The sequence below is a fragment of the Terrapene carolina genome, unplaced genomic scaffold (assembly GCF_002925995.2).
Source record: "Terrapene carolina triunguis isolate 2854851 unplaced genomic scaffold, T_m_triunguis-2.0 Scaffold35098, whole genome shotgun sequence".
NCBI lineage: Eukaryota > Metazoa > Chordata > Testudines > Emydidae > Terrapene > Terrapene triunguis.
Genome location: NW_020699449.1, coordinates 11,895,649 through 11,923,471, shown reverse-complemented (window position 1 = coordinate 11,923,471; position 27,823 = coordinate 11,895,649). Strand labels below are relative to the sequence as shown.

General features: G+C 45.3%; 1 protein-coding gene across 1 annotated transcript; it reads right to left on the bottom strand.

Annotated features, from left to right (window-relative positions):
- Positions 1-6,875: 6,875 nt before the first annotated feature.
- LOC112119697 (E3 ubiquitin-protein ligase BRE1A) lies at positions 6,876-27,768 on the bottom strand. Its single transcript, XM_024218457.3, has 20 exons — positions 27,733-27,768; positions 26,030-26,190; positions 25,632-25,799; positions 25,380-25,527; positions 25,022-25,204; positions 23,741-23,859; positions 23,234-23,380; positions 22,879-22,956; positions 22,391-22,510; positions 21,143-21,322; positions 20,770-20,905; positions 16,662-16,783; positions 15,863-16,251; positions 15,153-15,270; positions 12,744-12,893; positions 11,317-11,529; positions 10,189-10,314; positions 8,920-9,060; positions 8,346-8,447; positions 6,876-8,083 (listed from the first exon to the last, which is right to left on the bottom strand). The coding sequence occupies exons 2-20, from the start codon at positions 26,156-26,158 to the stop codon at positions 7,907-7,909; spliced, it is 2,946 nt and encodes a 981-aa protein (XP_024074225.1). The 5' UTR covers positions 26,159-26,190; positions 27,733-27,768; the 3' UTR covers positions 6,876-7,906.
- Between the last annotated feature and the right edge of the window lie 55 nt (positions 27,769-27,823).

The following is a 27,823-nucleotide window of genomic DNA, read 5'->3' as shown; positions in this document are numbered from 1 at the left end:
CCGCCACAGGGATGGGTGGGGAGGGGGTTGAGCCTGGTTTTTTTCCCACCTCTCCAAGATGCTAGCCCGTGTGGCTGAGTCAGCATACAGATGGAAGTACTCTGCACGAGGTATAGAGCTAGCGCAGGTTCCTTCCCTCCCAGAGCAAGGTGAGAACCAGGGACCAGACTGCGACTTGTACAGTCGAGGGGTAAAATGTTCAGAAGCGCCTAAGTCACTTAGATTCTTAAGTCCCATTTCTAAGAGAGACTTGGGCACCTTCTGCTCAATGAAAGTCAATAAGAATTAGACTTCTAAGTCCATTCTGAATGTGGGACTTAAGAACCTAAGCCATGTGGGTGTTTTAGCCAGTGTTGCCCAAAGTCTGGTTCCTGGACTGCTCAGTGCAACTGCACTTTACTCAGGGCTTATGGCAAAGCCACAGTTTACCCCACAATCATTAAGACCCAGATCCTGCTACTGCTGAAGCCAACGGTAACACTCCTATTGAATGGGAGCAGTTAGGCCAATGCTGAGCAGATTTGAAAACTCCCACCCGTAATTCATAATATTAGGCTGTGTCGCAGACATAGATATTAGCCCTAAACTGCCAATATCCCTTTAAGAGTGAGTTTGGAACAAGGGGATCGTAAGTGGAAGAAGAAAGGTGGCCACTGAGTCTAATTAAATTGCTTCTTCCCCCACTTGGATTACTTGGGCCATTGTCCTTGAGATGGGAGGGGAGTGTTTTCCCCAATAGAGATTGAGGATTTCGTCTCAGGGCACGTTTTCCCCCCAAAATAATTCCAGGCAGCTGCCTGGTGCCTGCAGCGATAGAAGCAGCTGCCTGAGACGTGGCTAGGGTTCAAAGGCAGATCAGGACTCTATATGGCATAGCATTCCCAGGGTTTGAAAATGTCAGCCATGCTGAATGCACAGGCAAGAGGTGATCAGAATGACAATCCCTTCGCTGAGACCTGTGTTTCGAATGCAGACAGGTGCACTTTGGAGAAAAGACATGAGATGCTGAAACCATTTTAGTCTAACCCATCGGAGCAATAAGGGAGTAGAGTAGAAGTGACAGGGAATTCAAGCTTTGATTAAAAGGTGTCACAATTTCTGGGTTAACTGAACCTGTATTGCCCCTCCATGCTCCCTTGAGGGCACCCACTTTAGGTTTCAGGCTCCCAGCTGTCATCTCCCTTAGGCAGAGACCCACGTCCCTCTCCCTCCTGACTGGGCTATAAAAGCTGTGCAACCGCCTGTCTTGTACTGTGATACTGCCTAAAAGGCCAGCACTGTGCTTTGTTTTCTCTCTGAAGTCTATGAACAGTGTATTGCCAGCAGTAACAAGGTACCACAGCTCTTTCTAAGCAAGCACGATTATTCTTAAGGTAAAAGCATTATAGAAAAAAAATAGATTTAAACACACACAAAAGATACCAGGAGTCGTCTTATGGGGTTTTAGTAGGTCAAAGTCTTTCCAACCATTCTATAAGGGTTGGGCTCACAACCCCTTGGGCAGAAGGTCCCGGCTGTCGCCGGATCACAAAGAAGGCCCTGATTCATTTTAAACCCAGCCTTTTTACACCAAAAGCCTTTTCTTTATCTGTTGGAAAACCCAGTTTGAACTAGTATATACAAGCCTCCCCAGGGGACGGTACTTCTTTGGAAGTCTTTACGACCTAAGTGATTCACTTTAACCACCAACACCCCTTGAACTGTTTTTGGTTGAGAGGCTGTGGTAAACTCCCCCCTATGGTTGCATACAATCCCTGTCTCATGGTGCTATATAAACAGTTCATATGCTGAATACAACATGGTCCCCAAAGACATTGCAGCAGCTTGCAATATCTGCCACAGAGCCCTGTTCTGTAAAGCACTCCACTGAAAGATCAATCTGTTCCTCATTGCCCAGTGAGTTTATAAATAATTACAGCAGAAATGGAGACACGTCTCCCCTGAGCATATCGCAGTACATAACAAATGCATAAACCAAGGGTTCACCATCACAGCACAGACCAATAGTCCAGTTAATCTAGGCCCTTCCTCTGCCAACGGCCAGTACTGGATTATTCATAAATGGTTTTAACTAAAAACTCTTACTTAGCTAATTGTGCATTATTATATTTTTCTTTAGGGAGTTGGGAGCGGGATTCTTTGTGACCCCAGCTGGTGATCACCACAGTGCCCTGAAGCATCAGAGTTGTTAGCAGATAGAAAGTTCTCCGAGCTGGTGTCACTACTTACAGTTATTATTATTCATAGATAGAAATTTGTAATTGTTTTCTTTTAAATCTTGTCAAGTATCAGAGGGGTAGCTGTGTTAGTCTGGATCTGTAAAAAGCAACAGAGGGTCCTGTGGCACCTTTAAGACTAACAGATGTATTGAAGCATAAGCTTTCGTGGGTGAATGCCCACTTCGTCAGACGCATGTATTCACCCACAAAAGCTTATGCTCCAATACATCTGTTAGTCTGTAAGGTGCCACAGGACTTTTTGTGTATCATGCATACATGTTCAGCTCTATTTTCAGACAGAACAGACAGAATTGAATAAACTGGTTTTTCTATATCACAGCTCTCTTCTGAGCAGGATTGAAATGTACAACTGTGTCTCATAGGTCCTATACTGCCAGCAGAAATTCCCATATTTTTGTTTGTATAATGTTTGTATTGCAGTAGCACCTAGAAGCCACAGCTCTAGACCAGGACCCAATGTGCTAGATACTATACATCCACAGAACAAAAAGACAGTCTCTGCCTCAAAGAGTTTACAACCCAAGTTCAAGTGGTAGTAGCTGTGTTTTGGGAGCAAGAGGTTCTGAAATCTGTCCCTGCTGTGGCTATGAAGTTCTGAGCAACCATAGTGGGCACTCAAGTGACAACTCTGCCCAAAAGATGGCCATGGAGTTATGATGCTTTTCATTACTCTCTCCAAACTGTTTGCTGCTAAGTAATGGGCAAAACTGCAGTTAGAAAGGTGTAGAAATGCAAGAATTAGGAAAGTCTGTATCCACCTATTTATACATCCTTGGAGAGAGAGACGTACTAATCCCGCCCCTGCAATTCTCTGCAAAATGATAACTTTTCTAGTTTTGTTGCATCTGACAAAGTGGGCATTCACCCACGAAAGCTTATGCTCCAATACATCTGTTAGTCTTAAAGGTGCCACAGGACCCTCTGTTGCTTTTTAAATCTTGGTAAGCTGTTTGCCTCAGAAGCTCCACAAGTCAACACAGAGTTTGTGCAAAGCAGCATTTATTTCAAAACACAAGGCTCATGTTTTCTAAGCTGTCGGCACCAGAACATAAGCCTCCTTTCAGCTGTTCACGGGCTGCTCTCCCTGCATGGACAGAACTCCTGCTGCTAGCAAGGGGTGTGCCACGCAGACCGGCAGAGAAAAACAGAAGAGGGGAGATCCAGTCTGTGGATCTGAGTGCAGGGTTGTTGGCTCCAGGCTCCAATATTAAGCAAAAAGAAAATCTCACTACCCGTGAATTGACTTCCTGCCCATTGGCTGGAGTGTGTAGGACTAAGATGTGCCCTTCTTCACATTTTGCAGAGCAAGACAGCTGCCGCACAGAATCATAAATTTTATACCCAAATAGCAGCCTAGGCTTAGTAGGAGAAAAGCCGGGGTAGCAGCAAGAGAGGCAGGATGAGCAAATGGTCAAGGCGCTTATACATGACTCAGGAGATTTGAGTTCAAGTCTCTGCTCAGCTAGAGATTTCCCATGTGCTCTTGAGCAAGTCACTTAGTCTATCTGTGCCTGAGCTACTCACCTGTGAAGCAAGACTGCCCTACTTCACACAGGGGACTGAGGGTGAATGTATTAAAGAGTGTGAGGTGCTTTGACACTATGGTAAGGGGGGGGGCATAAGTACCATGGAAACAGTCCTAGTCAATTTCTTCTCTCGCTAACAAGAAAAGATCCTAATGAAAGGCAGTAACTGGGGAAAAGGGGGAGCTTATTTAAAATATAGTTATTAAAGCTAGTCAGAAAATGCCAATTATTTCTCTCACTTTAAAAAAAAAATTTCAAAACTTCTGACAAAAATGGCTGTTTTTCAAACATTAACAATGTTGTGTTGTGACCACACACCCCCTACGCCCCAGGCAGGTATGTGTTTTACCTAGTGACACAGTTGCCTTCGCTAGGAGGCAGTATGATCTAGTGGATAAAGCACTGGACCGGGACTCAGGGGACCTGACGCACTGCTGGGTGACATGGGGCAAATCATTTTCCCTATCTGTGCCTCAGTTTCCCCATCCGTAAAATAGGGTTAATGATACTTACCTCCTTTGTAAAATGCTTGGAGATCTACGGATGAAAAGCCCTAAATAGGAGATATCTTTCTTGCTCACTATAGTGTAGCTTTCCAGTCTCCTTTAAACTGGGGGTGTCAGAAAAATGACTGCACCAAAATAACATATGTTCCCTTTGAGGCTTTGAGCCATATTTTCTTACTTTACTTGTGTTAGCACTGCAGAGCCACCTTTCATACAAACAGGGAGACGGAGTCTACTGAATCTCACGCATTATATCTAACTTTTGTCTGCAAATACTTTCTCGCTCATGCGGATATAAAAACACAGCTCAGTGGTCAGATCCCAGATTGAGTTTGTAGTGCTGGGTCTTAGAAAGATCATCAGTTGACTTGGAAGTAGAACAATTTTGATACAGAAGCCATAAAAGCAAGACTAAATACACACACACACACGGACATTTTTCAGTCACTTCCATAATTCCGACTTAACTCTAGACACTTTTACTTGCATCAGAACTCTACTTCACAGACTTTTTTAAACCTCACTTTGAAAATGTTAATCTCCCTGAGGGAAAGTGTTTCCAAACCTTTAGAGTGAAACAAACCCGGATAGTTTCAAATACCCTGCTTTGTTCCAATCATCAGAGCCAGAAGCTACCAGTACATACATCAGCGACTCCTACACAGTGATTTTTAAAACCCAAATAAACTTTTTTTTTTTTTAAATGACATGGCTCAAGAGATTGGGAATGGGATAGGGAGCTTTACGGCTCTGTGTTGTCAGCTGAAACCTGTCCTCCCCTGGTTGTGACAGTAAGTTTGTTGCTGGGAGTTGTTCAATAAAATACACACAGACCATTGGTGATTTCAGCCCAGGTGTCTACATCACAAACACCACTTTCATAACTGATATTCCTAAGCATCCTCTTCTGCAAGTCTCAGCAGAGAAGCCAGGCATCGTACAGGCAAAGGATGGTGGAGGGAAGGAAGGTTGGACTTCGAACGTAAGCTCCTTGGGGCAGGTACCACCTTTTTGTTCTGTTTTTTCATCGCTGTCACAGACAGAGCTTAAGCAAGTCACCGCCTCAGTTACCCCCTTTGACACTTTTTTCCCCTACTAATAAAGTTATGAGATTTCATTCATTAACATTTATAAGTGCTTTGAGATGGAGGATGCTATAGAAACACAAAGGTGTATTAAGAACCCTCACATTAAGATTGAAATACAATAGTGGAGTAAAAGCTTACACTGCCCCAACTAATGATTTAACTAGTCTGTGAAAAAACAGAGGATGTCAGATTCTCCGGCTGTCATTCCAGCACCTTTCAAGAAGGCTAAAGCTGCAAAATAATTGTTTATTAGCCTGTAGAAGTAGACTCACCACTGCTGTGCCCCCGGTGTCTGGGCATGGTGTAGTAAGGTCCTTCTCTACTGCCACCTGCTGGCAGCTGCCCCAGCTCTGCAGGGGTCTGCCTCTTCCTATGTGTCTGCCCTCTGGTCGGTCACTGAAGTATCAGCACTCCCAGGGTAACAGAAAATGTAACAAAACATAGTTCCACAGTCTCAAGCCGAGTCTTTGGCATGACTCCTGACTCATTAGTCCTTCCAGTCCCGGTGTCTGGGGTCTTTGCTATGGGCTGGTAGGAGAACCCAGCCAGTCTCTTCTCTGGGTTTGAGACCAGGGACCCTGTATTAAGCAGGTAAGGTCTGGCTACTCAGACCCCCTGCTTCCATCCTGGGTAACTTCCTACCATGGTCATCTGCAGGCTTCCCCACCAGCCCCTTCATGGGTTCACTGTGAATCTACAGTCCTCTCAGGCTGCCTGCAGGACCATGTGCAGGATTCCTCTCTGGAGTTCTCCAACAAATCCCAAACCAAAAATATAAACTTAAATCACTTCCACCCTCCTCAGGCTGGGCCCCAGGGCTGTCTCCCTACTGTCTTGTCCCTATTTTGAAAACCACCAGAGGAGCTAAATCCCCTCTTCTTGTGGCTTTTCCCCAATACTTCTCTCCCCATTTGCAAAAGCAGGAACTCACAGCCTCCTCTCTGCTGGGCCCCACCCTAACTGAGCTTTTCTCAATCCTTGTAAAGCAACCTGACTCCTTTCCAGGTGGACTTGATAACTGACCTACTTAACTCCCCTCCAGGTGCCAGCAGGAGGGATAATTGAGCTCTCAGGCACCTGGTACAGCTCTCAGTACCAGTGTGGGGTTTACACCCCCTCACTAACTATATTAAGAAGTGAAGTGAATTATGGAACCACCCTATCACTTCCAAAGACATGGGGTTCAAATGCTAACTTTGGGGGTCAGTGGTAAAACAAGAGTAAGGTGATTACACCTTAGCAAAATTCCTGACACAGCGAAATTCCTGCTCAAGTTAGCTCAACAGACTATCCCTGCTGAAGGAAGCCCAGGCTGCAGGGTAACAGGATAGAAGTGAGGGGGCACTGGCACGGTAAAAGGTAACTAGGGGAGAAAGAACTGCTCTTTCTGCTGTGGAAGCCAAGAGCTTTTTTAAAAGAAGTGGTTTCAATGACTGGATTAGGGCTTTTTAAAGTTCATCTTGCACCAGGAGCAAGAATTAAAATCTACTCACAGGCAAGAAAAACAGCAAAACAAATGGAACCACAGTTTTTATTGGAGTTTGTGTAGTACAAGAATAGTCCTTGTGGCAAAGCTGTACCAAAGTAACCACTACAAATCGTCTTCTGGAAAATAAGGACAATGCTAGTGAGGCCCCAGCCAGGTGGGAGGGGACAGAAAAGTGTCCATATTTCATCCAGACCAAATGGGGCTCATCAATGGAATGCTATTCTGGAGGATTCTCCTGTACGTCTCTCTCCTTCCTGATATTAAGGTGTATGCAGCATGCCTTTGGATTGGGAAGGCATCATGTTCTCAGCGGCCCCAGCTTCTTCTACGGCTCTCCTTGCAGATTCTGGCCCTGAATCAGAAAAGTACTTAACCACGTGCCTAACTTTAAGCATACGAGTCTTCCCACTGAAGTCAACAGTACATGTGCTTAAGTTCCCTTCTGCCTCGGGGCCTTTAACTGGTAGGCTATTCACGCTGAACAAGCCTACAAGAATAAAAAAGCTAGGTGTGCTGCCCAGCCCTCACAAGCACCCCTACAAAAACAATCACCAGCACACAAACACACAGAGGGACATTTCTAGGAAGGACACAAAATTTCCCACCTTCCAAGGGGTTTGTTGTAAGCAGGGGAAAAGGTTTTAATAGAAAAAAATTTTTTTTACCCTAACGTCGTCCATTTAATACCCAAGGCTATTTCAAGGCCTCAGGCTCATCTCTATTCTGCCATGGGCAATTCCCATCACACCTGGGGTTAGGGTTGAGTTAGGCTTTATTACTCCACAGCAGCAACCCTGACTCAGCAGTGTGGAGGGGGTGAGTGGGAATGACCACTGTGGGGTGGAGGTCCCATCAAGATGGAAGGGAAAGGCAGAAAGGAAGAGAAGATGAGCAGAGATCCAAAACCTGCCTCTCCCTCCTCCCTAACCCCGGGTCACTTGTTCTGGAAGAGAACATGGGTTGGTGGAGAAGCAGTGACTGTCGTGCTGGTGACAGACAATCAGAGAAAGGGGCTGGGTGGTCGGCGGAAGAGATGCCTCTGTCTCTGTGACGAGACTCAGCCGATGTAGATCCGATGGAAGTCGTTGGCACCAAAGGCAGCATTACACTTGGGGCACTTGCGCTGCCGGGTGTCGTAGCGCGTCTTCACACACTCAAAGCAGAAGACGTGAAAGCACTTGGTGAGCACAGCATCCTTCTTACGCATGTTGCAGCAGGGACAGGTCAGACGCGCCTGCAGGAGAAAAATGCTGTGGTGAGAGTCTAAGCTACCACATGCGACAGACCTGTGAAGAACTTTCAGGTGCCCCAAGTGGACAATACACCACCATGGGAAGCAGACTTTACCGTCTGCCCTAGGAGAAGGTGGTTCCTCCAGCTCAGAGCTGGCCTTCACTGACAGAACACAGCTAGGGAAGGCCAGTACTGAATGAATATGAAGACTAAACCCTTTGGCTAGGAAAGAGTAAACAGGGGAGAGTGACAGAGTTTCTCACCTTGTAATCCTTGATCTCCTCCATCAAGATCTCATCACAGTTGGGCACCATATCGGGTTTCTTTGTGGTCTCCAACTTCCTACGCAACCTGGAGATGTCCTCCTGCAGGAGGATAAGAGACCAACAAATAAATTATTGGAGCCATTTCTCCAGAGAGCTTGTGCTTCAAGGGTACAGAACTGGGGCCCTTAAAGTACATGGTAAAATACACCAATGCTGTGCTTCCAAACCCGTCTTCCCAGTGCACTGTAGAACAGCCTTTCACAAGAAGAAAGCGATTAGATTAGATCTGTACTGGAATATTGTCAGATCTCAAACTGGGCCAAGCCACAGGGGCTGAGTGCAGAAGGCTGGGGAAGTGAGAAAAAGGACACAGGCAGGGGCCAAAATGACTTATGGGGGCCAAAATGACTTATGGATGGAGCTTGAAACAAAATGAAGTTGAAAAAACCTGGAGAGCAGAGAGAAGGGGGGGGAGGGTATATGATATGGACCCTTTTGAAGTTTCACTCTGGCAGGCAGAGGCAGACTGACTAGAGATGGAGAGTGAGGGGCTGTGGTATATGGCACGTACCTGAGCCCGTTTGAAGTTGAACATATCCTTCTCTTTAGTCACACTGTTCTCCACAATTTCATCCTGAAAGTCATGTAGCTTCTTTTGAGCCAGCTCCAATTGTGCTTTGAGATCATCTGCAAGCTGGGCTGCATCCATTGCCTGTCCAAGGAGATGGCCATAGGATCATAGATATTGGAGATGGAAAAAAACCTAGAAAAATCTTCCAGTCCCAATCCCTGCCCGCCCAAGACTGTGCCCTACAGTACTTTCAGGGTTTTCCCTCCAGTCTAGTTTTAGAAGATCCAAGCAAAGTGATTTACAGGACTTCCCTTGAGGGCCTGCTCAACAACCTAAGATTTCATTGTCAACAAGTTCTTGACAGTTAGCCTAAACTTTCCCTTTCTTAGTTTAATTCTTTAGTGAGATACACAGAGTAGGACGAATGCCCCTCCTTGGTGTTTATACCCTTCAAGTATGTGTAGCCTATGTCCCCAGGGTCCTGTAGCTCCTGGCTCTATTACCTTGTAGCTATTTTGCGACTGTTCTGTTATTTAAACCAGACAGAGAACTACCACAATCACTCTTTTTCCTTTTCTGAAGACCAGTCCCTCATTTGCTTTGTTCTAGTCTTCCAGCACCCCACTAGCTGTCCATGATTTTTTTTTTAATTTGTCAGTGGATCAGTAAATCATTTAGCTAAATTCCCTTCATACCATAGGATGCGACATCCAGAACCGCTGACTGTTGGTTACAAAGGGATACTTTTATCTTCCTTAACAGTTGTTCAGATTTCTTTCCAATATTTTTCTTGACAAGAGATTTAGAAAGGAGGGTAGAATCAGCGATACCAGTCCATCTAATTCCACTCCTTATTTACAGACCACCTTTTTTTCATTGCCCCTAGATATATTAGTTAAAACCTCTCTCATTACTCTGAAGTCGTTATGCTTTTTTACTGTCTTTATCTTTTCTCTGCAGGCCTTAACAGACCCTGATCATATTCATTTGGCTGCCTCCTCTTTTTCCATTTGCAGTATAGTTTTCCTTTTACCCTCAGCTCTCTTCTCAGTCTTTCATGAAACCACTTTGATTGCTCTCGTTCCTTGCATTCTTTATCAGTCTATTGTGCCTTAATTAGAACATTAGTTGGTATTCCTCTGCCTTCTGCCACAATGGTGTAATGACATGGAATACCAAAACCCATCAGAGAAATCCAGTGCTAGCAGCCTTGCATACCTGCCACAGGATGAAGAAAACTAACCTTGTGAGCCAAGGATTCATGCTCACCTTGCGTTTGTTCATCTCCAGCGCCTGGGTTCGGAGGCCTAGCTCCTTCTCTCCAGTGCCTATATTGCTCTGTAGCAGGTGTTCCTTTTCCTCCAGCTTCCGCACAACCTGTAACTGAGCATCCACCTTCCAAACGGGAAGGGTGGCAGAAGGGAGAGAAACATTTAGAACGTGTGCTGCTGATATTTTGTTTTGGAATTTTCTCCTCCTTCCCAGGTCACAACTCCCACAACTATATGCTGCAACCATCACATTTCCCTGTCACTGCGTTTTCTCTCCTCCCACTCCTACAACCCCACTTCTCTCTCTCAGGCTGCAGACACATGGACAATCAACAGAGGTCAAACTATACATTCAACCAAGGGGACATCTTCCCCCAGCTCCGAGGTGAACCTTTCTAAACCCAGCAATCAAAGACCAATAACTGGTTGTTAAACATATCTATCCCTCTCCTTTGGAAGAGCACTTAGTGGAATCATTCAAAAGCAATGGACATTTCCATGTAGGCTACAAGAAGAGGGCTGTGGGAGGGGACAGCACCTAGGAGCACCTTTTCTCATGTGATTAAAAAATCCCTCACCTTTTCCTTCTCCCAGCCCTACGTAGTGGTGAACCTCTCTCTGAGGAATTTAACATTTACACACAATCTCTCATTGCATAGCTCAAACAGTGGGGTGTGCTCCCTGGCGGCGGGGGGGGGGGGGGCCCAGGGGAACGTTCGGGGGGGCACGGAGGGAGCGCCACCCAGCCCCACCCCGCCCCCAGCTCTGCTCCGGCCCCACCCCCAGCCACAGCCCCGGCTCCGCACCTGGCCCCGTCCTCAGCCTCATCTCTGCACCCAGCCGCGGCTGCGCTCCTGACCCTGCAACTCCACTCCCGGCCCCACTCCCAACCCCAGAACTACCCCCCAGTGGTGGACCCCTTCCCCCCTCCACCTCGGAAGCCGCGGCCCTGCTCCAGTGGGGACAGGGGCAAAGGGAGGGACAACTCTGAAAACTTTGGGGACCACTGGCATCTTTCAATACACCATTGAAGAGGTTTAAAACAAATCTAAGCAGCAGCTTGTCCTGATCCATTGGGGGAGTATCCCTACCCAGCCTGTTTTCCCATCACCCCTCTTCTGGTTACCTGTGTCTTCAGGGTCAGGACCTGGTCTGCCAGCTCCTCCTTCTCCTCCTTCAGTAGTTTATGGATCTGGTTTGACTTGATGCGTTCTGACATCAGCTTGAAGTTGGCATCATCCTTCTCCCGCAACTGCTGCATAAGGCGAATGTTCTGCTCTTGCATATCCTCGAAGGCTTGTCCAGTGACATCCATTTCTGAAAGCAGGGCCTCTTCTTCCTAGAACAGAGATGGAAACACACTGTAATTGGAATCTCTCTCCCCCTCCACTATAGGGCGCTGAAACACCAATACCCCCTACCTTTATTTTAAGAAACAGAATTTAGTGATAGTGAAAGATGCAGATCAACATCCTGTAGAATGATAACCTCCCTTTACCCAAACAACAGGTAACACCACTGAACTGTAGGATGCTCCACTAGGGGACAGATGGTAGTTCAGTCTCCACAGGCATTCAGTCCTTGATCTCTGCGCTAGGAAAGCCAACAAAGGTCAAAGTTGGCTCTAATTGTTACCTGGCCACCTCTCCACTAGGAACTAGACAGAGACCAGTGACCTGTTTAAAATTAGTTGATGAACAGCCATCAGATGGTAACATCTTTGGGCTGAATTTGAATTTAGGTCAATTAATCTAAAAGTCAATGGCACCATCGCTCATTACTACTCCCCTGAGCCATCCAGCCCCCTTAACAAATTCTGTCTTAAAATTCACAAAGGAAACAGGCAAGGTGGGATCAAAGATCTCCACTATTAGCTGACAAGGAACAGGGACATGCCCCAAGTACTGGTGCTCTAGTCACCCTCACACAATCCTGCTTTCGTAATGCAGGATTTTCCCCATCAGCCAAAATATCTGTTCCTTATACATTGGTACTTGTGTCATATAGACTACACCAATTGTTGCTATTTCTAAATCATATAAACTGTGGGCTTGTCTTTAATTCTGAAGTGAATTAAGATAAACAGAATGAAGGCCACTTTAATTCTGAATAAGAGTGGCCACACAGGAGTTTAATGCAGTTAACTAATCCACTATGCATTCACAACTTTAGTTAATTTGGATTAATTTTCCTGAGTGTCCCTGTTTAGCCAAGCTCTGTATAAATCAAGTGTATTTTAAAAATGAAACATCATCTTACCTCACCACAGACTCACCCTCCCCTCTCCTCACTCACCCCACGCATTACTCGCCTCAGCAGTGTTACTCTAGCCCGCTGTGTGTGTGTATAGAAATTAACTCTTTCCTCACTCTGTCCCAGTGACACCATGATGATATTGCCTTACATGGTCCTGGGCAGAGTTGGAATATCATCTGATGGAGGTGGTGGATGTGGGTAGAAGTGCTCTCTCTTGATTAATTCCAGCCATTTCCTGATAAGGTTTGCCCCACAAGAAGGCCTTACTAAGAGGGCATTTCCATAAGCTCCTCTCACCTGCTTGGCCATGGCTAGTTTCTTCTGCAGATACTCGATCTGCTCCTCCACTGCCCGGATCTTGCGTAGGGCATCCTCATCTGCCATTTTTTTACTTTCTTTTTTCTCTTTGTCCTCCAGGTCCTTCACCCTTTGCCTCAGCTCATCCAGCTACAGCAAGGAAAAAAAGGGATGAGATGGGGGGAAGAGCGAAAGAGTTCTGAGGCTAGGCAGGGAACAGAACAGCAAGAAGGACTCTGCTAAGGAATCAACCTTCCCCACAATTTTCCAACACCACGGAGAAACCTTTCTTTAAAAAAAAAAAAAAAAAAAAAAAAAAAGGGAAAAAGACCCATTTTCTCATCTACTCCAGTTCCCCAGCATGGTGTTAGGAGGTACCATGCTATTGGAGGTGTTGCTGTAATAACTGGCCCACAAATTTACACTAACTAAACTTAAATGTGAAGAGCGAGAGCTGATTAGATGTCACAATAATCTATAACAATCAATGTTGATGGGAAAAGGTGCAAAAGGGAAACAGATAGATTAAATTAATCCAAACAAAAAGGCCCACTGATATAATTCAAGGACTGTTTTAAAATCATGCCTGGTAAACAAGAAAAGTTTGGGACTGGAAATCGATGGTCCAAAATTGGTGTGTTGGAAATTAGGCCTAATTGAGTGCAAAATAATGAGGGGGTGGGCTATTCCACCAATCACTCCCTTTGGGGTCCTCAAAAAGTCTTTGGGGGTAAAAATTAGCAAAGGCAAAGCAAAGGGGGACAACTGCTAACTGAAAGGAGAAGGAAAAGGAGAAAGCTTCACCATCAAAGCTGCCACCCGTGGTATCTCCTGGGAACCAAGGATCTATTGCAATACCACTGGGCCTTCATTGACCTAATCACAAGAGATGTCCCGACCAGACCAGACCAAGAAAGGGATGCAAATGACATTGCCACCTTCACTGGCTCTGCCTAAATCCCAAACACTACCTGGGATATAAGACTGTCTCTCTCACACATGTCCTTTTCCTTACCCAGCTTTATTTCTTTTCTTTCCTAGCCCTCTCCTTTTTCCTGCTAACTGACAAGAGTCTGGTTTAGCCAGCCAAGAGTGCATATTTTGCAACACTGCTGTGAGCCTATGACCAGAGAGGCAACTAAAAGCAATGCCCTAAACAACCTGATACTGGAACAAATCTGCCAGATCGCTAATCGGTTGATAAGACCTGATATACCTGTTTTACTTGCAGCCTTGCTGCTGGAAAAACTCACTACCAAAAACAGAAGCTGCATTTTCTATCATTGCTGTTTTCCCCACCACCTTGTTCATCTTGTCTTTCAGAAAATGGATTGAACTTTAACAGCAGCTCCAGCCCATCTCAACTAACTTCTTCTCTTTTCCCCAAAAGAACAGTTACTGCTATCTTTAATACCATCTAAACAACTGTCACATAGGGGGGTTTCCCTCTAAAAACTCTCTCTAGCTAAGAGGAAAGGGAACAAGCTATGTTAAAATAAAAGCCTTACGTAATACTTTACATTTCAAATGCTTTCCCTTTTTCCCTGTATTTTAATTAAAGGTTAAAAAAAGGGGTGTGCTTGCCATGGCCACTAGAGGTCTCTGTATACCAAACCTTTTCTCAAAATGTGTGATGTTGAACAGTGACAGGGTCATGTTAACACCTTTAACTCTTTGGGCCCATTTATTCCATCTACAGGATGAGATATAAACTGAATTCTTGACCAACATCACCATTAAAGATTCCATGACACTTTCTTGTTAATAAGAGTAAATACATTAACCCTACTCTCCTGGTTAATCCTGTACAGATAATTACATTCTGCCTATCTACATTCCCTCTGCCACATCATTGGGATATAGTATCCTTCACTTTTAATCACAAATCTTTGTCTGATTATTTAGTTTAGTTTTAAATACCTCAAGAGATGGGGCTTGTACCTTTTCCCTTGGGAGATTATTATTCCACAGGCCAACTGCACCATAATAAATGTCTCCCTAATCATTCAAGTTTAATTTTCATCCCAGTTCTACCCCTTCAGGGAGCCTTTTCCCCCTTGCTATTCAAACCACTCTATTACTTTTACACACACCAGAGAGCCAATAAGATACACATCATCATGCAGGATAGTAACATTACTTTGCCAAAAAGGTAGACGAGTGAATCGTCAGCCAGGTGGACACCTCACAACCTCAACGATGAAGGACCATTCTAAGGCCAGTCCTCTGCCTGCACTCCCAGTCTGTCCCAACCTTAAACTGTCTGACAGAGGAAGAAGGGGAGGGACATTCTGGAGTCCGGAAGAGGAAACAACAGCCCTACAAGAAGCCTGAGGAGGGCATTTCAAGAACAGCCATTAGATGGTGAGGGGCAAGAGAAAAAGGAGGACCGAGATTGGACATTGTTACCTCAGCTTTGGCCTTCTTCTCAGCTGCCATGAGCTGAACCTTGTCTCTCTGCTCCTTTGGGGCCGAGCGGTACATGTCTAACAGCAACTTCATCTCCTTCTGGCTCTCCTGGGCTTTCCTGGCAACCGTGAAAGAAAAGCACCAATTTGAATATTTGGGAGAAATGCTATGGTGTGATGCTGTCTGCCTGAACGCAAGAACGACATTCTCTCAGCATCTTCCAGCGTAGGCTCGTGTGTGACTACTGGGCTCGTCTTACCCTGGGCACATGTCCATACTGTACATGGAACAATGCAGAAACATACATCGGAGGATGAGCAGAGACATGCTAAAGTGGACTCAGACGAAGAAGGAAAGAGAGCAGCAGAGGAACTTACCTTGGTAGTAAACTCTAGACTTTCTCAATGACTGATCCAAGACAAGGAGGAGCGTGGTCTTTGATTGGAAATCTGCACCTGACAAGCCCCATCCCTTACAGATATCTGCAACCAGTTAGGTTTGTTGATTGAGGAGGACCTAAATACCACCTCCACTATGTGTCCCTTGGGCACAATCATAACACCAGTGACCCAAGGAAAGAGTTACCTTTACCAGAATTAAGACACTAGCTTTTGGAGTTAATCAGGGGTTTCTAGCTATGCTCCCCGGACACCCCAGATTAGGGCACGATGCTGGAAAATAGGAACAAGAATTTCAACAGTACTTCTTACTTGAGATCAGCCTTCAGCTGCTTGATCACTTCAGCTTCTTTCTTCCTCCCATCCTCATGCTTCCCTTTCTCCTTGGTGGACTCTCTCTCCTTCTCAGACTCCTTCTGCTTCTGCTTCTCCCGCTCCCGTTCTTTCTCCTTCTCCTTCTCCCGCTCTCTCTCCTTCTCTTTCTCCTTCTCACGCTCCCTCTCCTTCTCCCGCCTCTCGCGCTCCCTCTCCTCTTCATCTCGCTTGGCCTTGGCATCACTGGCATCCTCGGGGGCTGCCTTGGGCACAGACGCCTGAGCAGAGGAATCATCAGGCTCCTGTTTGACCTCCGGTGGTTCCTCCTTGGTCTCTTCAGTGCTGGACTGGGACTGCAGGAGGGCACTCCCACTGCGGGAGCGAGTCTGGAGGGGGGAAGGGGAGCAGTGGGGAAGAAACAAAGGGAAACCAATCAAGTGAATGGGAGAAGTTCTCAGCCAGAACACATTTCTCACTGCCAGCCCTGTAGGATTCCCTTGCATGTTTCCCTCACAGATGCTATTGCCAATGCTTTTTCAGAGCACAATGCAGCCATGGAGGGAGGTCCACTCTGTGGGAGGTGGAAATCCAAGAAGAGGCTTCTGCGTAGAGCCCGGTAGAAAACTGTGCAGTTTATCCCCTGGGGCCTGTTATGCTTTTCCCAAAGCCGGTGGCACCAGAGAGACATTTACACAGGCAAACTATGAGACAGACGGGTAGCCTATGCTTTGCTGTCGCAGGTTTTTCCTCCCTCTCCATCTTCCCCATTCTCTCCCAGGATCTCCAGCTCCGGTACCTTGCTCAGGTCGGACTGGGCCTCCCTCAGCTTGCGCTTGTACCTCAGCACCTCCCCCTTCAGCTGGTGGTTGTGATTCTGGAGGCTGCTGATGAGGTGACGCATCTCCCGATTTATTGGACCTATAAAAAACAAACCACACACACACACACACACACACAGGCTAGTTACCACAGGCCACAATCAGCTCTGCCCTCCAGACCTCAGAGTATTTTTGTTGGTCTTTTGAAAAGCCCTTCCATTGGATCAGTATATTTCTGGTAATGATGTACCCAGAACTGAATGAAATGTGCCAGGCACAGGCATTGTCACAGAGAAAGACTCATCTCCCTGCTCCATGGCATGGTGGCTTGGACAACTGTACTGGTCCTATTTGCCACCATATCTTCTTGCAAATCACCACTGTAGGTCTCGCTCAGCATCACTGCTTCACTGATTTCTCCTTCCTATCAAGAATCTGAGTATGGGAAGGCAGTGCTACGCCATCAGAAGTCTCTTATTTAAATGCTATTTAAAAATACCTTTTTGCCCCTCTCTGGTGGAAGTTAAATATGCCAGGGTATAAGTCCAATTTCCTAGACAAAATCCCCTCTCTCAGAAAAAGAGCTTCCGATAGTGTAAGAGGGATATTCTCCCTACACAATCTCTCCACTGCCAATAACCAACTAATTCCCAAACATACTGGAAATCCTTGTAAGAACATTTGGCCACAGCCAGAAAGACAGAAGATAACTTGACACCAGTTTGTCTTATACGTCTAAGGAGCTTTTTTTCTGAGACAGAACAGTGCAAACAAGTATTTAACAAGAGCAGAGAAAGCTCCAAAGAAGGCATTCTGCTGAAATCATAGAAATGTCGGGCTAGAAGGGGCCTGAAGAGATCATTTAGTCCATCCCCCTGCCTGAAGCACCCCGACAGGCATTAGTCCAACTGTGACTCCGAGAGCCCCTGGCAGAGTGTCCCCTCCAATAAAGTAACTCACATCGGGCCTGACACATTGTACATTATGACAACTGTGTGTTGGGGCAAAGGTGTCATATAATGTATCATATGTAAACTGGTGACACACTGGTCCCAGAAATCACTGTGTATGTACAGGTTATGTACAAAGATTTATAGAGGTGCACTGAATATATGTTTTTAAAATGTGTTTGGGAGGCATCGCATGAACCCAGCCTGCTCTAAACAAAGAAATGCGTCTTCGCTTGTCTGACTGGCTTGGTTACAGGCAGAGGACAATGAGTACCTTTGCATGCAAGGTAAAGAAATTCATCAAGCTAAACAAGCAGAGGAGACAACCGGTTAACAATCATACTGGGGGACAGAATCTGCACCCTAGAAAGCCTTCCTGGCTCCTGAGTCAGAGACAATGGACTTTGAGTAATATAAGGGGAGCAAAAAGATCTTTTAGTTATCCACCACTGAGGGGACATTGGGTACAGCACCCCTGTGGAAGTTGGATCCCCTAGCATGGAGGGTTAGGGATGCTGACAACTTTATGTAAGAAAGAAAATTGCTTAGACAAAGATTGTAACTTCCTAAAATTAAGTTTTAGTCACTAGAAAGCATGTTTTGTTTTGTTTTATTTGTAACCATATTTGTCTCTTTTATTCTTGCTTAGTATAACTTAAATCTCTGCTCTTTGTTAATAAACTTATTCTTGTTTTAGTACAAAACCATCTCGGGGCTTTATATTAAAGTTAAGTGAGTCCTCAGCTAACCTAACATGTTGTGATGTGTGCTCTGTCGGTCTCTTTGGACGCAGCAAACTTAATTGCTGTGAGTGTCCCATGAGAGGGACTGGACACTACTGGGAGACATCTTGGGGGAACTGGGGTTCAGAGACTTGAAGAGTTTGCTGGCAAGGCAGACAGGGAACTGACACACAACTTAGCAGGAGCAAAGCTCACACTCTTGCTAAGGCAGAGAGGTAACACAGTGGCTCACAGTTCTGCATGAACTGAGCATAACGTCACACCAACCTGTTCTTACAAGCCACCAAGAACAGGGATACCACAACCTCCTCAGGTAACCTGTTCCACTGCTTAACTATCCCTACAGTTGGAAAGTTTTTCCTAATATCTAACCTGAATCTCCCTTGCTGCAAACTAAGCCAATTGCTTCTTGTCCTACCCTCGGTGGACATGGAGATCACCTGATCATTTCCTCTTTATAACAACCTTTTACATATTTGAAGACTGTTACATCCCCCATCAGCCTTCTCTTCTCTAGATTAAACATTCCCAATTATTTCAACCTTTCCTCATATGCCATGTTTTCTAAACCTCTTATTTTTGTTGCTCTCCTCTGGGCTCTCTCCAGTTTGTTCACATCTTTCTTAAAGTGTGGTGCCCAAAACTAGACACAGTACTACCGCTGAGGCCTCATAGTGCCAAGTAGAACAATGATCCCTTGTATCTTACACCTGGCACTCCTGATAATATATCCCAGAATGACATTTGATTTTTTTGCAACAGCATCACACTCTTGACTCACGGTAGGTCTGATCCACTATAACTCCAGACCCTTTTCAGCAGTACTACCACCTAGCCAGTTATTCCCCATTTTGTAGTTGTGCATTTGATTTTTCCTTCCTAAGGCCTGGTCTACACTGTGGGGGGAGGGGGGAAAATCGATCTAAGTTATGCAACTTCAGCTATGTGAATAACGTAGCTGAAGTCGACATACTTAGATCGACTTACAGTGGTGTCTTCACCGTGGTGAGTCGACTGCTGCCACTCCCCCGTCGACTCCGCTTGCGCCTCTCAAGGCGGTGGAGTTCAAGAGTCGACGGGAGAGCGCTCGGGGGTCGATTTATCATGTCTAGACTAGACGCGATAAATCGATCCCCGCTGGATCGATCGCTGCCCAACGACCTTGTTGATTTCAGACCAATTCTCCAGTTTACCAAGATCATTCTCAATTCTAATCCTGACCTCCCACTCTATCATTAATGAAAATATTGAATAGTACTGGACCGAAGACAGATCTATGTGGGAGCCTGGTATATACATCCTCCCAATTTGTCAGTGAGCCATTGATAACTAAGGCTATCATTTTGGCACAGGTATTTTTATTAAAAATCACAGACAGGATACGGGCAACAAACAATAAATCACAGATTTATTGAAGCCCAAGCTCTGCTACCCAGGACCGAAGCCCAAGCCCCACCGCCCGGGGCTGAATTATTGCAATTTTCAAGAAGTCAAAGAGGTCTTGTAAAATCACGGAATCCATGACAGATTTGTAGCTTTATAGATAACTACTCTTTGATTGTGGTCTTTCAATCATTTGTGCAACCACCGTATTGTAATTTCATCTAGACCATATTTCCATAGGTTACTTATGAGAATGTCATTTGGGACCATGTCAAAAACCTTAAAGAAGTCCATACATATCACATCTACTGCTTCTCCCCCAATCCACTACCCTGTCAAAGAAGGAACTCAGATTGATTTGGCATGATTTGTTGTTGACAAATCCACACAGCCTAGTACTTTTCACCTTATTACCCAGCAGGTTTGAACATATTGTTTAATAATTTATTCCAGTGTCTTTCCAGGTATCAAAGTTTGGGTGATTAGTCTGTAATTCCCCTGTAATTAGTCTGTAATTCCTTGTAATTAGTCTTCCTTTTTCCCTTATTTGAAGACAGGTACTATGTTTGTTCTTCTCCAGGCCTCTGGGACCTCACCATTCTCTAGAAGTTCTTGAAGATAATCACTGAACATTCAGAGATTAAGTACTCGAGGGCGAATTTAACCAGGCCTGGCTAATTTGAATACATGTAAAATATCTATGATTTTTTTCATTTGTTCTTTGCGTATTCTTACCAGAGATCCTTATCCTTTGTTAATACTAATGATGTTAAGCATTTGGTCACAGTTAAAGTGAAGACTGGAAGTAAACACTTCAGCCTTCTCTGTGTCATCCATTATTTGCTCTCCTTCCCCATTAAGTCGTGGACTAACACTTTCCTCCATCATTCTCTTACTTCTAATGTATTTTTAGAACCTCCTCTTATTGTTTCTGTCCCTTGCTGGTCATGAGTCATTTTGTGCCTTAGCGTTCTGAAATGCAACCTCTGTTTACAAACAAAATTTGGTACCTGCTTGTTCATTGGCAGCAAGTGTCTGTTCAAACTCTATCCTCAGCATCTCATACTCCTTGCGGACCTGTGCCAGAGTGTCCTCTAGCTGGATCACCTCTGTGCGCAGCTTCTTGTGGAGGCTGACCTCATCCCGCTGGGGAGCAAGAAGGGACACAGAGAGAGAGAGAGAGAGATATAAGTGCTATGATCTAGGTATCTCACATTTCCTCATCAACCTGCTTTTATAAAAGAGGAGAGGATTACTACCCTCCTAAAAAAACAAAAGAACAACTGAGCCTGCAAAGACAACTGCAGAGGGCTTGGTTCACTCCAGGGGCCAGTCAGAGGGGGAGATCTCAAAGAGGAGAAGATGGAGGAATGAGGTGGTTACCTCAATGAGTTCCACCTGGCGCTGGTGTGTGCTGCGAGTGCCGTGAAGCAGAGTGCGTGCCTCATCCAGATGTGCCTTCAGCTGGAGACTCTCATTATACAGGACCGAGAACTGGGACTGCATGCAGCGGTACTCAGGAGTCTCCTTCACAGCCTCTTCCACCGCCCTCCGCAACTCCACCTGGGCAGAGACATACAGTCCCATGAAGAAAAGGAGAGAAGCGGAGAGGATAGAAATGTTACCTCAGAGTGGATTCCAAACACAGGGAGATAACAGAACTCCAAAGCCCATTCTCCTTCCACAGCCTTTCTTTGACTAGATAGAATTTCCACAGGGCAAGGTAATGGCTTTGTGAACTATCCCATGGCAGGAATTTATCATCTGTATGAATTCAGTACTGATTAAAGTTACTGGATTAACAGCCTGGAGTCCAGAGACACCGCACAGACAGCAGCATGGTAAAACTTCCCTTCACCACACAGCTAGCATGCCTGCCAGCTCTAGGAGTGAGAGAACTCATTCTTCTGGCTCACTCCATCTTCCTGTCACCCAGGCTGTCAGTTGGGGGGAGAGGAGATTTCTATAATGTGGACTACCAAGAACCAGACTGAAATCGACAATTCATTTCACAGAGGCAGCAGTGCAAGCAATTTTGAAAACAAACAAACAAACAAACAATAGGTCTTAAAAATGTAGTAGCATCAAGTTAGAACAGTTCTATGAGTCAGTTTGTTCCACGCATTGCAGAAGCTCTAAAACCCCCTTTTTTCCTCTTTCACTTCCATTCACTAGAGACTCTCTCTCTGTGTCAGATAATTGGATTTGTTGAGCACTGAGCTCTGCATTAGTTCCCCGCAACCAAACTATGAGCTGGGAAAAAAAGGTAACCCCTGTCCTTCTGGGCAGTTATTAGTGTTGACAGGTGGTCATTGAAGATGCAGTGAATCAATAAAACCAACACACAGAACAGGAAACAGACAGCTACGATTCCCTTTATTGACCACATGGTGTCACCATTATACCAGGAATGCCAGTCACAGCAAAACCCCAGGTTCCCATTAGCATCTCAGCCTATTGCATGTAAAACATCATCCAAGCACAGAGAATGTGCCTGAAACAGAGACTGACCAGAAAATCTAGCTTCACAGAAGGTACTGAAGAGGTTTTACACAGATTCAACAGAGTGAAACAGAGAGGAGCCAATCACATCCATCCGTCTTCAGGCTCCCCAGAGAATTTTGCTCATACCTTCAGTTTATCATTCTGTGTCATCACCTCTTCGAGATCCTGGCGCAATTTTTCCAGCTCACTGTGGCGGTTCCCAGCCAGCTCCTTGTTCTCCTCCAGCTCAGCGTTCATTTCCTCAAACTGAAGAAGAAACACAAGAGTTTTTTTTAATGTATTGAAAAAACCCATTTTGCATCTATCTACAGTACTCATATGACCCAAAATATCATAGTATCAGAGCACCTCACAGTCTTTAATGTTTTTATCCTCATAACTCTTGTGACATATATAGGACAGTGCTATTATCCTTGTTTTAGAGATTGGGAACTGATGCCCAGAGAAGCTAAGTGACTTGCCTGAGGTCACACAGGAAGTCTGTGGCATAGCAGGGGCTCAAGTTCAGGCCTCCACAGCCCTAGGCTACTGCCCTAACCACTGTACCATCCTTCTTCTCCTTCACCAATCAAAGCTTCCCCTCACCCCGCCAACCCCACGGCCTTAGGTTTTACCTTGCGAGCATTGATGGTGATTGTACCCCCGTAGAGACTGCTCCCAGCTCCATATACCTTGTAACCTTTTGAATTCACCTGCAATGAGGATAAAGATTTTGTAACAAAAGTGTGTAGTGCTTGAATCCTGCCCCACTTCCTAAACCATTCACGCAAACAAAAGACAGTCACTCCATCCTTAGCTCACGTCTATTACGCCATTCCAATTAGCAGTGATTTAGTACGGTAGAGGAAGGCTCCATAAAGATTCCCCTCTCTTTCTCTCAGCAATATTCCCTATGAAGATGTTAACAGGTGTTGCTGAGCTCCGAACTGCTCTAGCCCTGGATCTCCTTTCAAAGGGCTTGGCGATTACCCGTTCCAGCACATCAGCCAGGTGTCGGTTGAGCCGCTGCTCTCTCTTGCGGATCTTGTCAATATCCCACTGAAGGTCGTCAATCATGGTCTCCAGCACGCATACCCGCGACTCTGCCATCTCTACTTTCTCCTGCAACTTGGAGAACTGCAGCCAAGGGACAAAGGGGAGCATGGGTTAGGATAAGCAGCAGTGTCGGATTCACAGCCTTAGTTTATCAGTTTATTGCTCCAGTCAAGTTTGCCAGGTACTTTACCACATGATTCTGCTTCAGAATCACATAGAAGTACAGTGCACATTACAGTTCTCCAAAATTAATTACTCCTCCCTTAACCTTTGCTCAGAACTTGAATTCTTCAGACCTAATCATCCCTGGTGCTCTACAGTTCAGCCTCTCGATGGCAATAACATACTTCCTGGGCGACAGTAACCAGAATCGTTCAGTATTCCAGACAGGGATCAAATAAGCACAAACACAAAGACAGATTCTGTTTTTCTTTCTTGTACCTCTTGAGACATGATTCGGTGCTTTTCCTGGAGTAGATCAGCCAGTTCCTGCAGCCGTCCATTTTCATGTGCAAGGTAGGAATTTAGTTCCTGGACCGCTTCATCCACCAGTGACGCATCTGAAGTAAGTGTGCGGGGGGGAGGAGGGCGAGAATGAAAAGGGAGTCATGGACGAGTGTCTTCAATTCAGCAAGCAAAGGGGAAGGGGAAACAACATAATAAACCTATTTAGGATGGTGAAAAGAGAAAAGTGGAGGGGAATCTGAACGAAGACAGTTGCTCAACCCTTAATTCTTATCTATTATGCCATTTCAATTAGCAGGCTCCCAAATACCATGTGTACCGCGACATTTAGGCGCATCTGGGCAGTGGGGAAAATTATGGACAGAGCAAGAATTCATTGTCTGTTGTGCAGAGCTGAGTGAGGCTTTCCTAAACATACAAACTCAAAACTCAGGCCAGCTTCACAGACTTTTCAGGGAACAGAACCTGAGAATTAAGTGAACCTGAGGTCATTTTTATTTTTAGGTGAAAGACATGGAAATCTCACCTGCTTTTGCAGAATTTTTCTTGAGTTCATGTGAACCTTACACAAAGAACCTTTTCAAGGAATTAGCCCGTTTGGAATTTGCAATCTTCCCTCAGTGCTATGTGGTTACCATACATCTCTGTGTCAAGTAGTTACATACCCAAGGAATCAGACAGCTAACATCTTGTCCAGGTGAATTATTGCCTCAAACCACAAGGAATCCAAGAACTGTCCTCCAGCAGCCCACGTTGCTGGTGAATTGTGAAAGGAAGGAGGACGGTACCAGTTTCATCATTCCCACTTTGGATATAATTTCCACACTGCTGCTCTTGGCAGCAGCTTTTGTGTAGTGGCAGATTATGTCAGGGTTATATGGTTCCACTGGGACTTAAGTATTTCCAAGTGGATCAACAGGTGATTCAGCACTGGAGATGCCCTCCACTTAGACCCCACATACAAGGCACAGTTTTCAGTATTCAAGTAGTTTAACTATCTGAAGAAGGACTTTAGCACGGAGGGACAGATTTTCAACAGAGATCAGCAGCCAACAGACCCCACTGTTCTCAAACAGGAGCTGATGGGTGCTGAGTGCTTTGGAAAACCTGGGCATTTCATTTTGATGCTTAAGTCTGAGAGGGAAAATCTGGCCCTTCCCACTTACATGGCAGGAACTGGTTCATCCCTGACTCAATGTGTTAAGAAAGTTGGAATTTGCGAGCATAGGCCCTCACAGTCAACCGGCTCTGTCATACCTCCACTGTTTAGCTTGTGAGACAGCATGTCCATCTTCTCCTGAAGCTTGTCATACTTTGTCACAATTTGGGCGACAGCTCGGCGGGAGGACTCCACACGCTCCTGCAGCTGAGACTCCATCTCCTCACTGGTACTGCTGGCCAGGGTAGCTAGGAAGGAGAATGCTGGCTCCAGCCCTTCCCCTGGGAGACAGAGGTGAAGGAAATGGACGAGTGTATATTTGTGTGTAGTGGGAGAAGTAGTCACCAGTATCTGCAAATCATTCATTTTCCCAGAGGGCACAGAACATCAACACTTCCCTCAATGAAGTCCATCTTCCCAAACTGCCACAGATAACTACATGGCACAAGGCCTCACCTCGCTCCCTCTCATCCTTACGTTCCTGATTGCTGTCTGAGTCTGGTTCTGGTTCTGGCACCACCAGGGCTTTTCGTTCAGACAGAAGGTCTCCAAGACCTTGCTCCAGGTCATAGCGTTTAAGAATGATGCGGATATTTTCATCAAACTGGAAGAAGGGACAATGAGAAGATACATAACTTGCATAGCATCAGAGTGAATGAGACAGGACAACAGAGAGAACAAGACAGCTCGACTGAGGATGCCACGAACCTGACTCCAGTAGCGGTTCACAATCAGCAGAGAGGCATCATCGGTGGCCTGCCGCCGCTCCAGCTTCTCAATATGCTCACGCAGCTCATCCTCGATGGCCTGCCGCTGGTCCAACATCTCCGCCAGCTTTCGGTTCTTAGTCTGCAGCGTCCGGATGTCCAGCTCCTCCTGTGCAGAGGTGAGAATCACATCAGTGCAGTTAATGCAGCACAGGCCTGTTCTACCCCTTTCTATAAAAGGGCCTTTGAGCAAGATCTTTGGGCCTGGGTGAGGATGAAAACAAAATAACATGGTGGAGGCGAGGAGGTTGGTTGTATTACTTGCAGGACATGGCTGGGATCAATGAGCTGGGAGTCCATTAAGGAAGAGGTTGAGTGGGGTGCCATAGATATACATACCGTTGAGGAAACACCTCCTAACTTAATGGTCTCCACTGTTGTTCCTGAGTCTTCGACCCCTGCCTTTTTCTCTGGGGGCCCAGAGGGGCCAGGCTCTGCCGCCGCCCGCTTGTTGCCGATCCCAGACATTGTGGGTAAAGAGTGGAGATTCCCAGCTCTTCCTGAAACACAAAGAACAAGTTTAATAAACATCTACCCTCTAACCAGTACTATTTTAGGGATTTCTAACATGCCTATCACTATGGTATCTGCATGCCTTACACACCACAGGAACACAAAACAACAACAGATTGTATACACCAGAAATAGACCCCATGAAGGATTAGAAGGCAAGAATTTAAAGTAAACATTACAAGAAATTGGCTGGGCTAGTATTATGAATGTCAGAATAATGTATGAGGAAATACTACAATAAAAAGAGATTACTCCAACAAGTTCAGAACAAATCCTTGAACCCTGTTAGTGCCTTAACGAAAGACTCCATTGCCTTCAATGGTCTTTGGGATCAGGCTCCTGGAGAGAATATCCTAGAACATTAGAAGTAAATTAGAGCTTTGCAAGTGGATATGGTCATCTAACTTTGATATGTACATGCAAAGAAATCTAAGAATACTTTTTAAAATGTTTTGAGATCTACTGCTCAAAAGTGATATATAAGAGCTATGTGTTGTTTATTTTTTATTTTAACTGTAAGCTTTTTAGGATAGGGGCTGAGACCACTGTCAAGACCTGAATATTTCTTATAATATAAACTCTTTGGGCAAGGATTGCATCTTACATATTTGTGCAGTGCTCAGAATAATGGGATTCCTATCTTGAATGACCTACTACAATATAGATATTTAAAAGTTAATTTCTCATATACAAATGTGTTTTACTTGTTTCTCACCATTTTTATTGTAATGGATCTTAAATAAAAGACTTAAAAAATGCAACAATCATAAAAAATACCAACAAACAAGAACGGGGACAGAACTGCTTCATTTGATGGCTTACAAAAGAGATCTCGGATGTGGCAGGGATTGGTACAGTAATGTTCCCCATCAGGATTCTCATTCTAATTCTGACCGGACTCAGGATTAAAGGGTTTGGTAACACTCCTCCTTATACCCCATATGTCTACTGCACATTCGGACTCTATTACAACTGTGCAAGAAGGAAATGCTGTGGTTCAGGACTGAGGTGCACGGGCAAAGCTCAGCAGCAGATCTTTTCATATCTGCCAACATCTGAAGGCTATAAATAGGAACACTGGAGAGAAAGTCTGAGGATATTCCTTTTAAATCCACTGAAACCTACTGCTTTTTACAAGCTTATTAATACTCCTTGACCTACATATTGAGAAAGGAAGGAGTGGAGACTTCCTGCTGCAAACACACCATAACTTGGTTGAAATAGCCTGTGTAATCACAGAGTTTCCCTATATCTTACCGTTTTAAAATGAAGTGCATGTGAATGGGTTAGGGGCCATTTGAACCTAGTGCAGGGGTTCTCAAACTGGGCATCAGGACCCCTCAGGGGGTCACAAGGTTATTACATGGGAGGATCAAAAGCTGTCAGCCTCCACCCCAAACCCTGCTTTGCCTCCAGCATTTATAATGGTGTAAAATATATTTCAAAGGGTTTTTACTTTATAGGGGGGCTCGCACTCAGAGGCTTACTATGTGAAAGGGGTTACCAGTACAAAAGTGAGAACCACTGACCTAGTGCTAGTGAAAGGCATTAGCTTGATGATCCTGAAGACTGAAATGAAAGCAACAGCATGTTTCCCCACACTGTCCCACCTCTAAGCTG

Bases quoted from the DNA above. Each gene is read 5' to 3' on its own strand.
- LOC112119697 (XM_024218457.3), bottom strand. From the start codon at position 26,158: ATGTCTGGGATCGGCAACAAGCGGGCGGCGGCAGAGCCTGGCCCCTCT. The intron at 25,528-25,631 runs GTTCGTGGCATC...CCCTTCTTCCAG, and splicing joins TGAACCGCTACTGGAGTCAG to TTTGATGAAAATATCCGCAT. The intron at 23,860-25,021 runs GTATGACAGAGC...CACTTACTTCAG, and splicing joins TCACAAGCTAAACAGTGGAG to ATGCGTCACTGGTGGATGAA.